At 40.1% G+C, this 14,602-nt stretch overlaps 1 protein-coding gene across 2 annotated transcripts; it reads left to right on the top strand.

The window, feature by feature from the left end:
- The first annotated feature begins 10,829 nt into the window (after positions 1-10,829).
- Positions 10,830-14,366, top strand: ZBTB21 (zinc finger and BTB domain containing 21). 2 transcript variants are annotated; one of them, XM_010082407.1, is made up of 2 exons: positions 10,830-12,411; positions 13,015-14,366. In XM_010082407.1, exons 1-2 carry the CDS (start codon positions 10,830-10,832, stop codon positions 14,004-14,006), a joined length of 2,574 nt encoding a protein of 857 aa, XP_010080709.1. In that variant the 3' UTR covers positions 14,007-14,366. The 2 variants fall into 2 exon arrangements, with proteins under 2 accessions (XP_010080709.1, XP_010080708.1); XM_010082406.1 differs by having other exon boundaries at positions 10,830-14,366.
- The last annotated feature ends 236 nt before the right edge of the window (positions 14,367-14,602 follow it).

The following is a 14,602-nucleotide window of genomic DNA, read 5'->3' on the forward strand; positions in this document are numbered from 1 at the left end:
CCCGGGTCATTCTGTGATTCTATGATTCTCCCCGGGAGGCGGTTACCCGGCCCCTCCCTCTCGCCGGGCGCGTGTGGGGAGCGAGAGGGAGCGGGGCGCCGCGGCGGTGCCGGCGCTTCGTGCGCGGGGTCACGGCTCTCCCCGGGCGGATACCGGCTCTGATCGGAACTGTGGGACATGGCAGAGGTTGGGGGAGGGCTGTGCCTCGGTGTCACGGGTCTTCCCCGGGCTGTCTTGGAGGGGGAGCCGGGCTGGCCTGCAAATGTCAGGGCAGAAAGCAATCCAGCAAGGTTCCTGCGGCGTATAAGTACGTGCAGGTATTAAGCAAAGTGTAGTTTTACTAGTCCCAGTGCTCTTTGGCTATATTATTCATGAGTAGGAAAAAGTACATCGCATAGTCTAGTGGAAAAATCCTCTGTAGTGTGTACCAGCATGTGCTATGAAATTGCAGAAAGCTGTGTGAGGTATTTTACCCGATCACAGCTGTTGGAGAGAATTTTATTTCAGTGCTCTTTAAAGTCCGAACTACCATTATATGTCCAGATTGGATGCAGCTCATGTAAAGTGTCGAATGGCAGGAAAACTTCATCTAAAGCACAGGAAATACTGTGGAATTCTATTGTGTACTGAGTAAGCTCTTCTTAATAATTAAATGGCACTTGTTTTAAAAGCTATTCAGGTTTTTTTGTTATTGGACTTACAGTGGAAGTAAGAGGTAGGTAGACTGTAGGCATAAGAAGGGATTGTGATGAATTATATAATCACACAACTTTTTGTGAATACAGTGAAGATATTGTAGTTAAGTTATAGGTAATATTTTTATCCTTAGATAAAGGTTAAGGTGAAAATAGATTTTTTTTTTTTACACATTTCTGTACAACAAGGCTTTCAATATTAAATCAGGAGTAGTAAATATGTATTACAGGTGAATCTAGGACTGCTTTATGTTTGTATTGCCTGAGCACTGCCAATTGTGGTGTTCTGTTCTGACTTTGCTCAAACTGACAAACTGCTTTGACTAAAATTTTCCACCAGGGTTAGCTGATGTTCTTGAGGGGAAGTTTTGAGCAAACTTTAGCAACTGTTTTTATAAACCTTGTTTGCAAAAAACAAATTATGTGGCCATCTCCTGGGTGGAAGGCGATCTAACATCCCTTTCTCTGAGAAATTTTATTACTCTTAATGCTATACCATTGTAATCTCTTAAGAACACTTGATTTACTCTACCTGTAGAAAATCCGCCCAACATGACTGGATTGTGAACATCTAAAGAACTGGCATTTGCATGTTCTCAGCAGGGAGTCGCAGGAAGATGCCACAACTTGCAGCCTGTGGAGTTTTCAGCTACAAGGACATGTGCCAGACCAGGATTTATCAGGGGTTTCTCCAGCTGTGAGCTCCCTTGAGCCTGGCTGGAAGCAAGATCACTCCTGGGGATTGGCGTTGAGAGTGGGTGACCGTGTCTCTTGCTCTCAGTGGTGCTCTTGCTTCTCCACTAATTTCAGTGCTGCCCTGTGTTCCAAAATGACATTAATGTCATAAAGAGTTGGGTGCTTTTTTAATGCGTAAGGTAACTTGTCCTTTAGTATATATTAGCACTCTTACTTAATATAAAAAGAGGCAATTGCATGTAAGAAGTTCCTGAAGTACTCTCTGTGCTGTACATGGAATGGTACACAAGTATAATAAACGTGAACATTTGTGCTTCCTTTTCCTACTGTGCAGGTTCCAAGTGGCAGGGTGATACTCTATCAGCTGACTCAAATTCAACATACTTCTCAGACTGAGAACCCTCCAGATCACTAGAAGCTTGATATCACTAAGAGACTGGGTTTTGTGAGCTCATATTTTTTGTGTGTGTGGTGCTAGAGAATACTCATACACAGAGAATGAAATAGTTGGTGCTCTGATAATCTTCATAGTAATGGCTGACTGTGCTTTCCTTAAAATTGGTTAGAGGCATGCCAACATTTGGGTTTAAAAGACAACTTCACAGAAAGCTGTGAGCTTTCATACTGTATTGAAGTTGTTTATTTTTGAACTTCAGTAGCTTTGAACCATAAAAAACATCAAGTAATTTCCAGTTACAGGTTTCAAGGTTTTGTGATAAAATAGTTATAACTACTGTCTATAAGCAAGTGTAGACTTACAGAGTAGAAGGAGAAGCTGGGGAGAGGAAGTTGGGCTGTAACCACCATATGGTTTGTACTGCACTGGGAGGTACTATGCTGTGAGTCACACACTACAGTTGCAGCTATTTCCAGGTCTCATTAAAGAAGTTCTCAACTTTTGAGCAAGTGAGCTGTTTCATAATGAACTCTGCTACAGTTAATAATCTGAGATCCTCAGAAGGGAAAAAAAATCTTTAGAGGCAGGAAAACCATTTGTTACAAGTGGAAAAAGTGCAGTATGCCCTGCTTTGAAATAGATATTCTGTGCAGAGGGGGTTGCTTTCCCCAAATATTTATGGTGTAGATTTAATATTAGTCTATGTACTGTAATCTTTTTTCCAATATTTTCCTTTAGACAGCAGTTCTCTTATATTTTCTTTTATTCAGTAATGAAATAAAAAAAAATCATCTGTTGTCTTTGCTTATTGGCTACTTTATATATTATGTTGTTCTAGAATAGTTCAGGCATATTTTATGAAAAAGAAAAGAAAGTGTTAAGCAACTCTTCTACCTTCCTAAACTCATTCTGCCTCCACTGCTACCACCATCAGTTCAGCAGTCTTACAGCCCATCAAAAATAAGAAAGTTTTAAAATCACCTACTCTCCATAGTTGAGGGGGTTTTACCTCTGAAATTTAGTGAAACACCACACCTTTGTTGTGTAAAATCTTTCAATACAATCTGTGATGATAGGGCATGAAAAAATCCTTTGGCTAAATAATTTTTTTAAAATGTTGTGAAACTTGTCCTTTCATAGTACTTGGTATACAATTAAATTGCTTTTTTCAGGAAAGGAAGAAGTATTTTTTTCTGTTTTTGTCTTGGAGCATTAATCTCCTTATCCATGGTTTATCCTACATCAGCACTTAACAGTGTGAGTAATCTTTAGGTTGCGATTCATTCTCAGTAATCTCTTTGATAGGTTGTGGTTAGCTCAGGGACAGTTTTTATACTGGGGACAGCGAGGGTTCCTGCCACCCTGTTGCCCCCCATCCCTCTGACTCACTGATTTCCCTCCAGCACTGTGTGGTTCATGCACAGGCCAGCACCAAGCCCAACACCATAACACACAGGAACTAGGAGCGTACCAGTAGTCCCCAAAAAAATTAGAGCTACTTTAGGGTGAATTATTTGGCGTTCTGGTCTGAATAAATTTGTGAGTGTCTTGTGAGAATTTTTCAAAACCAGTATACTTGGTACAGTAAATATGCCTCACAAAAATCCTCTTAAAGTAAATTAAGAAACATGGAAGGAAAAGCAGCAGAATTATGGGGGTTTCTAATCACTGTTTGCCATGACTTAATCTATCTGTCACAATGAAAAGGAATTGGTTTATTTTGTGGCAGGACATAACCGAGTCAAGTCCTTCAACTGTTGAGGCCAATGGCCAAATTCCCTGGAAGTTTGATAAGAATAGGACCAGCTCCTTTCTTATAAATACTTTTGGGGAATAAAGAAAAAGTACATAGTGTTTTTGTTCATGGAGGAGGACTTTTTATTATTTTTTTTTAAGTATATGAGACGTTGCATACCTCCAAATGCACATGGACTTTGAGTAAGCTGAAAATCTTCCACATGCTTTTCATGACCTTGTAAATCTCTTACATACAACTCATGTAAAATTGCTGTTGTCTTTCCCCTTTTACAGTATCCTTTATCTTCTTCCCAGTATCTTGCCCATAATTAATGATGGCTGAATGGAGTTGTCTTTGGATCCCTTCAGTGGGTGGAAGATACCTGCGTTCCCTGAATCATAAGTTTCTCACCTGGCTTTTTTTTAGGCTCAGTTTTTATATTAGTTCTGCATGTTTCAGATTAAGTGCATGGCTTTTTCCACCATCTCTTGTTTTCTTACAGGAACCTTAGTGCAAACACAATTCTGTTGATAGAGAAGTACCTTATGTAGGTATCATTGGCTTCTCTTCCCATCTAAAATATACTATACCTGTAAAAAGCACCTTTATATTAATAGAAATATGGCCACAATTAGTGTTTGTCATTTTCACTATACCAACAAATTTTAAAGCAGTATGTACAATTTTATTGTGAATTAGGCCAGATAAAGAGTAGCTCATATAGTAAAGCAGATGACTGAATATTACTTAATTTGGTAAGTGTATCTCAGCATTACCAATAAAATAATAAAGTCAATCTGTAGAAACAGTACAAGTGTACATATTTGGGGCGTGCCTCCTTCAAATTCCTGATTTCATACATCTCTTACCAAAAAATAATATGAAATATTTCTGGGGATGAGGTTTTGTAGGTGTTTAAATTGTATGACCATCAAGGCTTTTGGTCTTTGTCCAGCCAGAGAGTTTAATGGCAATGTTGCAAAACTCAAGAGAATGAAACTGAAGAACTCCTTAGGGAAAGGAATTTTAAAGGGTTTTAGTCTCTTGACTTAGTTTGCAGCAATTTGGTTTACGAGTTACACTCCTTTCTGTCGAAGCATTGAAGCCAGGACAAATATTGTATCAACCTGTGCTTGATGTTTTTTAATCTTCATGAACTCTTGCAAGAAGAATCAGAACAGCTCACAGCCAGCGCACATTCCTGCCCTCTCCCTTACATTCAGTAGTTGTGCAATCCCCTGGTCAGCTGGATCAGTTTACTCATCTGACAGCACGGTAATCCTTCCTTCGTGGGGAAGGAGACATGGACAGCTTCTTGCAGGAGCAATCCCCGCTTAGTTTGGGCTGGGAGTAAGATGAAATGGCACCCTTAGCTGCTGCTTGTTTGTAAACAAGAATGAGAAGGACAAGTGGAGCTTTGTAGTGTTATTCTGACGTTTTGTAGTTTACTGCAAGTCAGGAGGAGGTATTTTGAGTGTCAATTGGTGTAACTATGGCTATTATCTGAAAATGAAAAATAGCCTCTAATTTTAAGAGAATTTCTAGGCTTGTATCAGCATTAGCTGCTAATTATTTGTCTCTAGTGGAGGGCAAAATAGAGAGACTGCACAATATAATAGAATTTCTTCTTTTCTCCCTAAATTTCTGCTTCTGTATGTGTGGAGGAGAAATGGTTGGAAATACAATTTCACACACTAGCAAATATATTATTTATCTGATTTTATGCCTGTCTTCATACCAGTGAGTCTCTCCTTGCTGCTGACTTACTGGAAATGAAAAACATTTGTCTTCATTGACAAAGTTTTCACTGTTGTCTGCAGTGGAAAAGAGCAATGGCAGTTGAAATCACATTTCATTAAGTCCAGGAAGACAGAATCTGCGAACTTGCAGCAAGAGATTACTCAAGTATTTAGTTAGAAAAAGATTACAGAGGTGCAAACAATCTTGCTTTGCAAGTTTGGAGCTTTTACATATAGCTTTTGGGGGTGTGCAGGGGTGTGTGTGTGTGTGTGTAAATGTGTATGGACTGTAGGCGAGTATCGATGTTGCAGAGGCTATTGATAGGAGAAGAGGCAATCGATAAAATGTTGACAAACTCAAATAATAGAACCCAGCATAGGATAGTTGAGTAGAAGTTTAAGCAGTGTAGGCTTCTTTCGTATCTGGACTCTTTGACATGTAACAGGACTTTCTTCCCCCTTGTGTCTGAAGCAGCACATGAATTGTCAGGGTAATAAAATCCTCTGCAAAGCATTCACAGCCGAGTGCAACCTTCCTACATTTACCTGGGGATACCCCAGGAAGTGACTTGTATTTCTCGGCTGAGTTTCATAATCCATGTTTCTTTGGTTGGTTGGGTTTTTTTTCAGTAGGTTTGTCCCCACCACGCTTCTTATGTATGTTTTCCCTGTTGAAACCCCTGTTAATTCCTCCTTGTTGGCTGCCTCCTCTGTGTGCTTTTCCTCCCCCTTCCTTGTATTCTCTGCTTAACTTCGGTTTCTCACAGCCCTGGCGCCTCCTTGCTGCAACATTCTATCTCGTTATTTCAGAACATCGTCTTTCCCACTGCCACCCCCAACATGCTATTAACATAGTTGTAGCTGACAACTGTGTTGTTATAATAGCAGTCAGCAGGCAACATCAACATCTTCTTTCAGTTGCCTGTGTATTTGCAAGTGTAAGCTGTGACGTGTAAATTGTTCATACAAATGTCTGCCTGATTCTATTTTGTAAAGTTTCAGCATCAGTGACTTCATTGTTTCTGAAAGTGAAGTTTCAGATGGGCAAAGCTGATTGAACAACTTGCTGACAAAGAATGGGTAGTTTCATGGTTTCTGTTGCTGCTCATCTGACCTCTCAGTGAGCTGATTAAGCTCCTAACATAAAATAGCAAACAGGTGAAAAAAGAAAAAAAAGCTCGGTTGATTTTGTTTGCTTGTTTGTTTCCTGCTTCATTTTAGGGAGCTCAGTCAACTTACTGGGAGGTCAAATGAGCAGCAGAGTTGGTGAAAGGAAGAGGAGGGTACCAGAGGGCTGGCAGGAGGAGATGTGAGAGTAAGGGACAGAGGAAAGGAAGAGGAACTACCACTTCAAAGGCAAGGTAGCTGTTGAAGATCAACAAACTGCTAGGCCAAAGATTAAGCTTTTTCACCCTTTTGTTCTGAAGAGCTTTATCAAGCTCTGTTTCAAAATAGTAGAGGTGTCTTCTTCTATCCTTGTTCAAGAAAATAAAATAAATCTTGTACCAAATATGGTACCTAAGTCTGTGAAATCTAGTTTGCTGAGAACAGTAGATGGCTGTTGAAGATTGACACTGAAATCTCTTCTTGGCCTCCTGAAGGAAGGCTGCAGGTGCTCCCGCTGCACTTGCCTTCCTGGGACTGGGGTCTTGCTGTTACTGGTTGTCCTGAGGACCAGCAGCTGCTGTAGCATGTGGCACCTGAACCCAGACAATGGGAGATTTTCTGATGTGCTCCTACTGTTGTCTTGATGTCACCTGAACATCATGGAAGAAAAGAGGAAACAGCTTTGTTTCCTGTCAGTAACGAAGACATCTGGAAGAAATGGTTAGAGAGAATAGAAGCAGATTATCTGGAGGAAAGAGTTGAGGCAGTTAATGGCAAAATAGTCTTCAGCTGAGGAAGTATGATTCCTCAGACACCTGGAATCAAATCTGGTATTACAAGAGACAGCCATAGTTCTGTTATCTACACAATAGCTCAGCACACCTTTTGTGTCAGGGCAAGTTCAGTCAGCCAAGCATTGGCTTTGTTGGCAAACAGTCGTAAGGAGTTTCTGCCTTCCTACAGTTGCTCTGCTGCCACTGCTTGCTGCCTCTTCAGTTATGTCACTGCATTCATTCTGGAGTTTGTGGTTTAATATAAAAATTAACCAGTGTTTGAAAACAGATATTGTTTTTTATTTATTGTCCAATGTGCTGTTGTCATACAGGCCTGCAAATATTTGACAGCTGAAGGAGGAGTGAACTGCCGTGTGCAGATAAGATGAACAAAAGAGAGCAGGAAGATCAACTTAGTTACTGAAAAGCGTTCAGGTAGTGAAATTTTAATACATTGTACATTTACTCTGGTAATCTGTGGGGGCTTTTTACATTTAAATATTTGAAGCTTACAGATGATCTGTGTGAATGTATTAAAATGGTTCTGCAAGCCAGTTCTGGTGTTGTTTCTTAACATATCATAGCTTGTTTTATTTCTGACTGTTCCATTTAAGGGCTTTTATGCTGAAAGTCAAGCACTTGAGTTAGGAAATACCAGGATTAAGGCTGCCTTTGCAGGATCAATTTGCTCCCTTGCTATTTGTGTATGTTGCAGCCTTGGTGACCATTAAAGTGACAGAGTTACGTTGCACCAAAGAACTCCTTCACTGCACAGAGATTGTGCTCTGAGAATGAAAGAGAGGATTGTAGTGGGATACTTATCTCTGTCTTGTTTAATATAATAAATTGAAGATGTTCTATGAATAAGAAAGGAGAATGTGGGAAGACAGATGGGTGACTATTGGATTCAGCTTTAGAGGTGTAGATTTTGCACCCAACTCTACTAATAGCATTACTGTGTTGTGATGGACAAAGAAACACACAGTAATTACATGGTGTTTATTCTGTGAGTGTATTACACAAAGCACAAGGCCTGGGTAAAGCAGATTAAAATATTTTAAAATATCTCAAAACATTTTGCTAAGGTACTCCTTTCCCACCGTGCCCTTGAAGTATGGGTTGTGCAGCAACTTCTATTGGATGTCTCCACAATACTGTTTTAGTTCAAGTTTCCTTCATAAGCACACTGTTGCTCTGTTACCTCCATGTACCATGCTGCAAACTCTCCATATACCATGCTGCAAATGGCATCCCAGATGAATCACTTGCGTTTGCAAACTCGCTTTCTTTCAGATGAAGCTAAAGGAAAATATACATTCCTGGAACACTTGTTCTAATAACACTCAAGTGTTAATGGGTGCTCAGATCATGAGACTGGATTAGGGCCAGACTCCACCACTTTTAATTGCAGTGGCATCCACAAAGGAGATGGGTAGCACACCCCTGCCAGACAATACTTTTAAGCAAAACATAGAAAGCAAAACATAGAAGGCAAACCAAACCAGATTGTTTTCTAAATACATAGAAGCTTGACTGCTCTGCTCTTTTTAGATGGAACTGTGGGGGAATTATGCATTATAACTATCAGAGCTGAATTAAGGATAAATCAATGTTTGTGAAATGACACCACAAGACTCTAAAACACTCAATAAAGACAGATCAGGTGAGGAAACAGAATTCTGCTTTTGCTGTTGCCATGACATTATTAACTCATTTCATAGTTTCAGATGTAGAAGTGGTAGCTCAGTTTTATGATGTGATCAGTGCCCTGAGACACTGTATGCAGCAACTTTTAAGTAATTTCTCAATAACACAATGTAATTTCTCAAAAATAAATTATAAACTAAAGAGGAGTTTCTCAATTCAGCTGTAAAAAAGAAGAGAATTACTTTTAACAGACACATCATTGACTTGTTTTACTACCATCATGGAGGAAGGTAGTGTAAAATTCTTAAAGGTTAACTTGAACAGAATTTTAAGAGTGTCCATGAGTAAAAAGAAAATTGGATATGTCAGATTTTTCTGTATGTGTGTATGTGCACAGATACATAAATTTCAAATGGTGCCACAGAAGTTATTTGTTTAAAACTAATTTAAGACCTGATTCTCTTATTTTGTAAAGATCTAATCAGGAGCAGCCTATTTAGTTATTGAGACATCCTGCAGTATGGAGTGGGCTGTGTTTTGAAGCAAACCTGGAGACTTCTGCACTGCAGTTTAATTTGTGCTTATTGTAGTTTTGGATGTATTCGAGGGTAACTTCCTCAAGTATATGGGTTGTGGGCATAAAGTGCTCTTATGCTAATTAATAAAATGGGGAGTTCAGTTATGTGCTTTTAAGCTAGAACAAAGCAATGCAGCGATATTTCAGTTATAATTGTGACATTTCCAAGAAACCAGATCCTGTCAGTGCAGTTATAAGTGACACATATTTGATAGCTAGAAGTATATATTAACATTTATTAAGCGTAAGCAAACATGATGAATTAATCTAGGTTACAGACAATAATCCTGCTTCCTTCTCCCCAGTATTTATGCCCTTTCCATCATCCTACTAAAAAGGACAACAAAACCCCGTTAATTTGTTTAGTCAGCAGGAGATCGCTAGGGTTGCTTAGCCTTAGAGAGGTGACTTGGCATAACTAAGCTTTAGATACCTGATTCAAGAGTTTATCAGTGCAGTTATCAAGATAGATCATCATAATGCTAAAGCTGAGAAAAAGATTATGTGCTGATTTTGTCTGGGATAGAGTTAATTCTTTTCATAGTAGCTGGTATAGGGCTATGTTTTGGATTTGTGCTGAAAACAGTGCTGATAACACAGGGATGTTTTCATTATTGCTGAGCAGTGCTCACACAGAGCCAAGGCCTTTTCTCACATCCCCCCCACCAGCAAGCAGGCTGGGGATGCACAAGAAGTTGGGAGGGGACACAGCTGGGACAGCTGAACCCAGCTGACTAAAGGGATATTCCATACCTTATGATGTCATGCTTAGAGTATAAAGCTGGGGGAAGAGGAAGGAAGGGGGGGATGTTTGGAGTTAAGGTGTTTGTCTTCCCAAGTAACCATCAAGTGTGATGGAGCCCTGCTTTCCTGGAGATGGCTGAACACCTGCCTGCCCATGGGAAGTGGTGAATGAATTCCTTGGTTTGCTTTGCTTGTGCACGCAGCTTTTGCTTTACCTGTTAAACTGTCTTTATCTCAGCCTATTAGGTTTTTTTCTGTCTTTTACTCATACGATTCTGTCCCGCATCCCACTGGTGGGCAGTGAACGAGCGGCAGTGTGGTGCTTATTGCTAGCTGGTGTTAAACCATGACGGATGATGAAGAGTGAAGTGATTGAACTGTTCCTTCATGTGGACAGGTGTATTGCAGAAAGATAACACCGCCCCTGCTCAAGTTAATTATGTGTAATATTCTTGGTATAAGATGAGTGATTAGCAGTGTGTTTGAAAGTGGGCATATGAGCTGGTTCTTCTCATGCCTGTGCATCTGTTGGGTCTAAAAGTGTTGTTTTAATTCACATACCTTTCTTACAAACAAGCTGTTTTGTTCAGCACTGTTGATGGTAGTTTAGCCAGTTGATGAAGTACAAAGGGATTAGGTGTGTTTATCTCTAAAACAGTTCACGCAAGGCAGCCTACAACTTTTTCTTGTTGTTCTTTTTCAGAAGCATCGGAATCATGGAGGGGCTCTTGCATTACATAAATCCAGCACATGCCATTTCACTTCTAAGTGCACTGAATGAGGAGCGTCTAAAGGGACAGCTGTGCGATGTTGTTCTTATAGTAGGAGATCAGAAATTTCGAGCTCATAAAAATGTTCTGGCTGCCAGCAGTGAATACTTCCAAACTCTGTTCACGAATAAGGAGAATGAGTCGCAGTCAGTATTTCAACTCGACTTTTGTGAGCCAGATGCTTTTGATAATGTGTTAAGCTACATTTATTCTTCATCTTTGTTCATTGAGAAAGGCAGTCTTGCAGCTGTGCAAGAACTGGGCTACAGTCTTGGAATATCCTTTCTTACAAACATTGTTTCTAAGAGCCCTCAAGCTCCTTTTCCAGCTTGCCCTATTAAGAAAATACTGTATCAAGATGAAGACGAAAGTAGTTCTCAGAAGAGAAGTGTCATTGTCTGTCAGAACAGGATGGAAGCACAAGTGAAAAGTATAAATCAAACACAACATGATTTAAGCCATACTTCTAAACCTTCACCCTCTGTTGCTGTCAAAACTAGCAGTAGACCACAAGTAACAAAAACAACTGAAACCCCTCAAAACTTATCACTGACTGAAAGGAGATGGCTGAAAGAAAGCCCTGTGAGCTATACCAAGCTTCATGAAACTTCTGGAACTGTGGAGGATCAGAGCAGAGGTGGTTTAGTGAAGAGGAACACAGTACTGCCTCAAATGCCTTTATCAGAGAAAGAAATTGCAAGCGATGAACCAGGAAGCAGTGGTCAGCTTTTAAGAGGAAAGGCCGCAGAGATGTCATTAAAAAGACCACGTCCACCAGTCTTGTCTCTGCGTGGCGCATCAGAATCTACATTTTTGTTACGAGAGGTAGGAAAAGGAAATGGTCAAGGTGAAGATCAGAACTTGCTATACTACTCAAAGTTAGGGCTAGTGATCCCATCTAATGGATCTGGTCCAGAAAACCAAAGTATTGACAGAAGTGGGCCACTTGTAAAAAGTCTGCTTCGAAGGTCACTATCCATGGACAGCCAGGTTCCTATTTACTCACCCTCTGTTGACCTAAAACCTTCACAGGTATCATCATCGTCCTCACCAGGAACTAATGATTCCCAGAAGACATTTAATGTTGTATCTCAAAAGTCATCCTTGAAGGAGTCATCAGAGAAGTTAGTCTTAGATGAAAAACCACAGGTAGTACACCCGCATCGCCTTAGGTCTTTCAGTGCCTCTCAGTCAACCGATAGGGAGGTTGCTTCCCCTCTCACAGAAGTGCGAATAAAAACTGAACCTAGCAGTCCACTTTCAGATCCTGCTGAAATAATACGAGTTACAGTGGGTGATGCTTCAGCATCAACAGATAAAGACTTTCCTTTTAAAACTGAGGATGATCATAAGGAACCAAGCAGACTTCCAGCGAAAAGGAGATTTCAAGCTGATAGAAGACTCCCATTTAAGAAACTGAAGGCAGATGAGCAGGGTTCTCCTGGGTCAGAAGATAACTTTGAGGAAGGCTCAAGCCCTACGCACCTTGATGCTGATTTTCCTGATTCTGATGTCAGTAAAGATGAATACAGCGAGATGGAAGAAGCAAGACCAAATAAAAAATTTAAATGCAAGCACTGCCTTAAAATTTTCAGATCAACAGCAGGTCTTCATCGTCATGTTAACATGTATCATAATCCAGAGAAGCCCTACGCTTGTGACATATGCCACAAGAGATTTCACACAAATTTCAAAGTGTGGACACACTGCCAGACACAACATGGAATTGTGAAAAATCCCTCACCAGCTTCCAGTTCACATGCTGTTTTGGATGAAAAATTCCAAAGAAAACTGATTGATATAGTGAGAGAGAGAGAAATTAAAAAAGCTCTAATAGTTAAACTAAGACGTGGCAAGCAAGGTTTTCAGGGACAGTCTGCTTCACAAGCACAACAAGTCATCAAAAGGAATTTAAGATCGAGAACCAAAGGAGCCTATCTTTGTACCTACTGTGGGAAAGTTTATCGTTTCCTCTCGCAGTTTAAACAGCACATAAAAATGCACCCAGGGGAGAAACCAATTGGAGGAAATAAGGCTCCTAAGCAGAAGGATCATATTCATGTTGAAAGTCCAGTAGAAAACAAAGAGGTTTATCAGTGCCGCCTCTGCAATGCTAAGCTCTCTTCACTCATTGAACAGGGAAATCATGAGCGACTCTGTAGAAATGCTACTGTCTGTCCTTACTGCAGCCTTCGATTTTCTTCTCCAGAGCTGAAGCATGAGCATGAAAGCAAGTGTGAATACAAGAAGCTTACTTGTCTTGAGTGTATGCGCACCTTTAAGTCATCGTTCAGTATTTGGCGTCATCAAGTTGAAGTTCACAATCAAAACACAATGGCTCCATCAGAGAACTTTTCTTTACCTATCCTGGATCACAATGGAGAAATAAATAGTTCCTCAAGGTTGCCTCCTCAGGCAGAATCCAATAAAATAAACAATTTTGTTGCTGCAAAGGAAGATGGTGTATTCAGTGATTCATCAGAACAAATTAATTTTGATTCTGAAGATTCCTCATGCCTACCTGAAGACTTAAGTGTTTCCAAGCAGTTTAAAATTCAGATCAAAGAAGAGCCTGCAGATGACGTAGAGGAGGAGGTCACTGAAACGAGCAGAGAACCTAAGGAAGTCGTCTCCAACAAAGATGCTGGTTTGTGGCCCTGTGAAAAGTGTGGGAAGATTTTCACCGTACGCAAACAACTGGAGCGTCACCAAGAGCTCTTATGCTCTGTGAAGCCGTTTATTTGTCACGTGTGTAATAAGGCGTTCCGAACCAATTTCCGGCTGTGGAGTCACTTCCAGTCTCATATGTCACAGGCTGCAGAGGAGTCTACAAATAAGGAGCCTGAGATATGTCCACCAGCTAATTCCCCATCACCACCACCCTTACCTCCACCCCCACCCCTCCCCAAAATCCAGCCTTTGGAGCCTGATAGTCCAACAGGCTTGTCTGAAAGCTCCACTACTACTGAAAAATTATTTGTACCACAGGAGTCAGATACACTCTTCTATCATGCTCCACCACTCTCAGCAATCACATTCAAAAGACAATACATGTGTAAACTCTGTCATAGGACTTTCAAGACAGCTTTTAGTCTTTGGAGCCATGAACAGACACACAACTAGCTTTAACAGGTACCCTAAAAAACTGGTTCCGTGGAGGCTGTGTTCAGGATCTCAAATGTATGCCATATAAACTAGAAGAGGATCAAAACAACAATGATGACAATGAAAAATATGGAATTTGTGATGCTGCTTGGATTTTAAGATTAAGGTAAACTAACTTTGTTAGTAGGTAGAAAGCAGAGTAATTTAAAATACTGTGGTCTGGGATCTAATAGTAACAGAATAATTTTGATTTCATTTAACACTGAAGTACGATCACATCTGGATTGTATGCATGGATCTTCATCCTGTGATGTTGGTGTGTGCGTGTGTATTATATATAAAGTTATATACTAAATGAAAGAGCAACAACAGTTTGGATTCTAACTGTGAGTTAATAGTAGTGAAATACTGTAAGCAACTTTTTTTTTTTTTTTTTTTAAGAAACCAACACACAAGCTCCATATAAATAGATGCCATGCACTTGCAGTTAGGGAAGAGGTGGATAAGAGTGTCTTGCTGTATTGACTTAGGTCTTAGAAACCTTGAGCAATAACAAATAAACCTCAAGTTTGAGTAATCTTGATGTTATTGGATATGAATGTTTGATATTTTAA

This window comes from Pterocles gutturalis, unplaced genomic scaffold (genome assembly GCF_000699245.1).
Source record: "Pterocles gutturalis isolate BGI_N339 unplaced genomic scaffold, ASM69924v1 scaffold30489, whole genome shotgun sequence".
Classification (NCBI taxonomy): domain Eukaryota; kingdom Metazoa; phylum Chordata; class Aves; order Pterocliformes; family Pteroclidae; genus Pterocles; species Pterocles gutturalis.